Source organism: Condylura cristata, unplaced genomic scaffold (genome assembly GCF_000260355.1).
Source record: "Condylura cristata isolate star-nosed mole 26May11 unplaced genomic scaffold, ConCri1.0 scaffold00023, whole genome shotgun sequence".
NCBI lineage: Eukaryota > Metazoa > Chordata > Mammalia > Eulipotyphla > Talpidae > Condylura > Condylura cristata.
The window spans coordinates 13,191,105-13,192,169 of NW_004567124.1; the positions used below are offsets into that span (position 1 = coordinate 13,191,105).

At 37.7% G+C, this 1,065-nt stretch overlaps 1 protein-coding gene across 2 annotated transcripts in view; it reads right to left on the minus strand.

Moving 5' to 3' along the window:
* MYZAP (myocardial zonula adherens protein) overlaps positions 1 to 1,065 on the minus strand; it is a 92,148-nt gene that overhangs the window by 43,796 nt on the left and 47,287 nt on the right. For both annotated transcript variants that reach the window (XM_012728677.1, XM_012728678.1), the window contains exon 9: positions 632 to 711. In XM_012728677.1, coding sequence (XP_012584131.1) covers positions 632 to 711 — 80 coding nt within the window. The remainder of the gene's footprint in view (positions 1 to 631; positions 712 to 1,065) is intronic.

The following is a 1,065-nucleotide window of genomic DNA, read 5'->3' on the forward strand; positions in this document are numbered from 1 at the left end:
CACGGGTGACTTGGTGATGGGAAACCCACAAGGATTACAATTGAGATTGGAAAAAAAATGTACAAAATGATGTAAAAATAAACTGTTATAAAAAAAAAAATTCCAAAAGCATCCTAACCAATTTTCCATCACAAAAGAGCCCCTGCATGGTCTTCTTGATTTATAGAAGAGTCCCCGTCCTACTACATTTTCCGCACAGGGTTTTCTAAGCTCACAGCCAGAGGGTAAGACAAAGTTTGACTGAGCAGAGTTTGGAACCAAAGAAGGCTATCTTTGGTTCCCACAGCAACAGTATTAGTCACAGTTGATGAATTTTCTCATCAACAAGGTGCATCCTGTGAAGTTCCAATTTACAGAGAACATTTATAGAATGAACTTTTGCACTTTTGAGCGTCTTTGAGGTGTGCTGTGGCACTAATAACCAGCCATGGACTATAAGCTGTGCCAGTAAGTCCCTGAAGAAACTGGTTCCACACTGGAAGTTCTTAGTTCAATGTTTTGTATGTATCAGTCTGCCATATATGATAACCAAGTGAATGCAATGCAAGTGAGCCCACAAAACCACAGGTGGCTTTTTTTTTTTTTTTGTGAGGTCTAAATACCTCACAAGACAGCAGACATTGCATCTTACCTTTCCTGGTCAGAATAAGAGATTTCCCCTGACATTTCTGTTTCATGCTCCAGGAGCTGGAGTTGCAGTTGATGTCGTTCCTAAGACAAATGGAAACTGACATTTTAATCAATGGATCCCAAGATAGACAGAACATACTAAGAAATTCCAGTACTAGTGAGTTCAAATCTATAGAGAACCTGCAGATTTTACATTCCCACTCACCAGGGAGCAAACAAAGCTCAAAACTGCCAAACCTGCTGCCAAATTTATAGATTTATGAATGAGAAACAAATATCCTAGACAAAATCACTGAAGATTTGTCTTTTAAAAAGTACTTTGTTGGTGATGTCTTGTGAAAATTTATAGTTCTGAATGATAATGAGTACCCTAAAGTGGTCTATGGTATTGCAGAATCCTTGATTATTCTCTGAATCATCAAAAAAAAAAAAAAA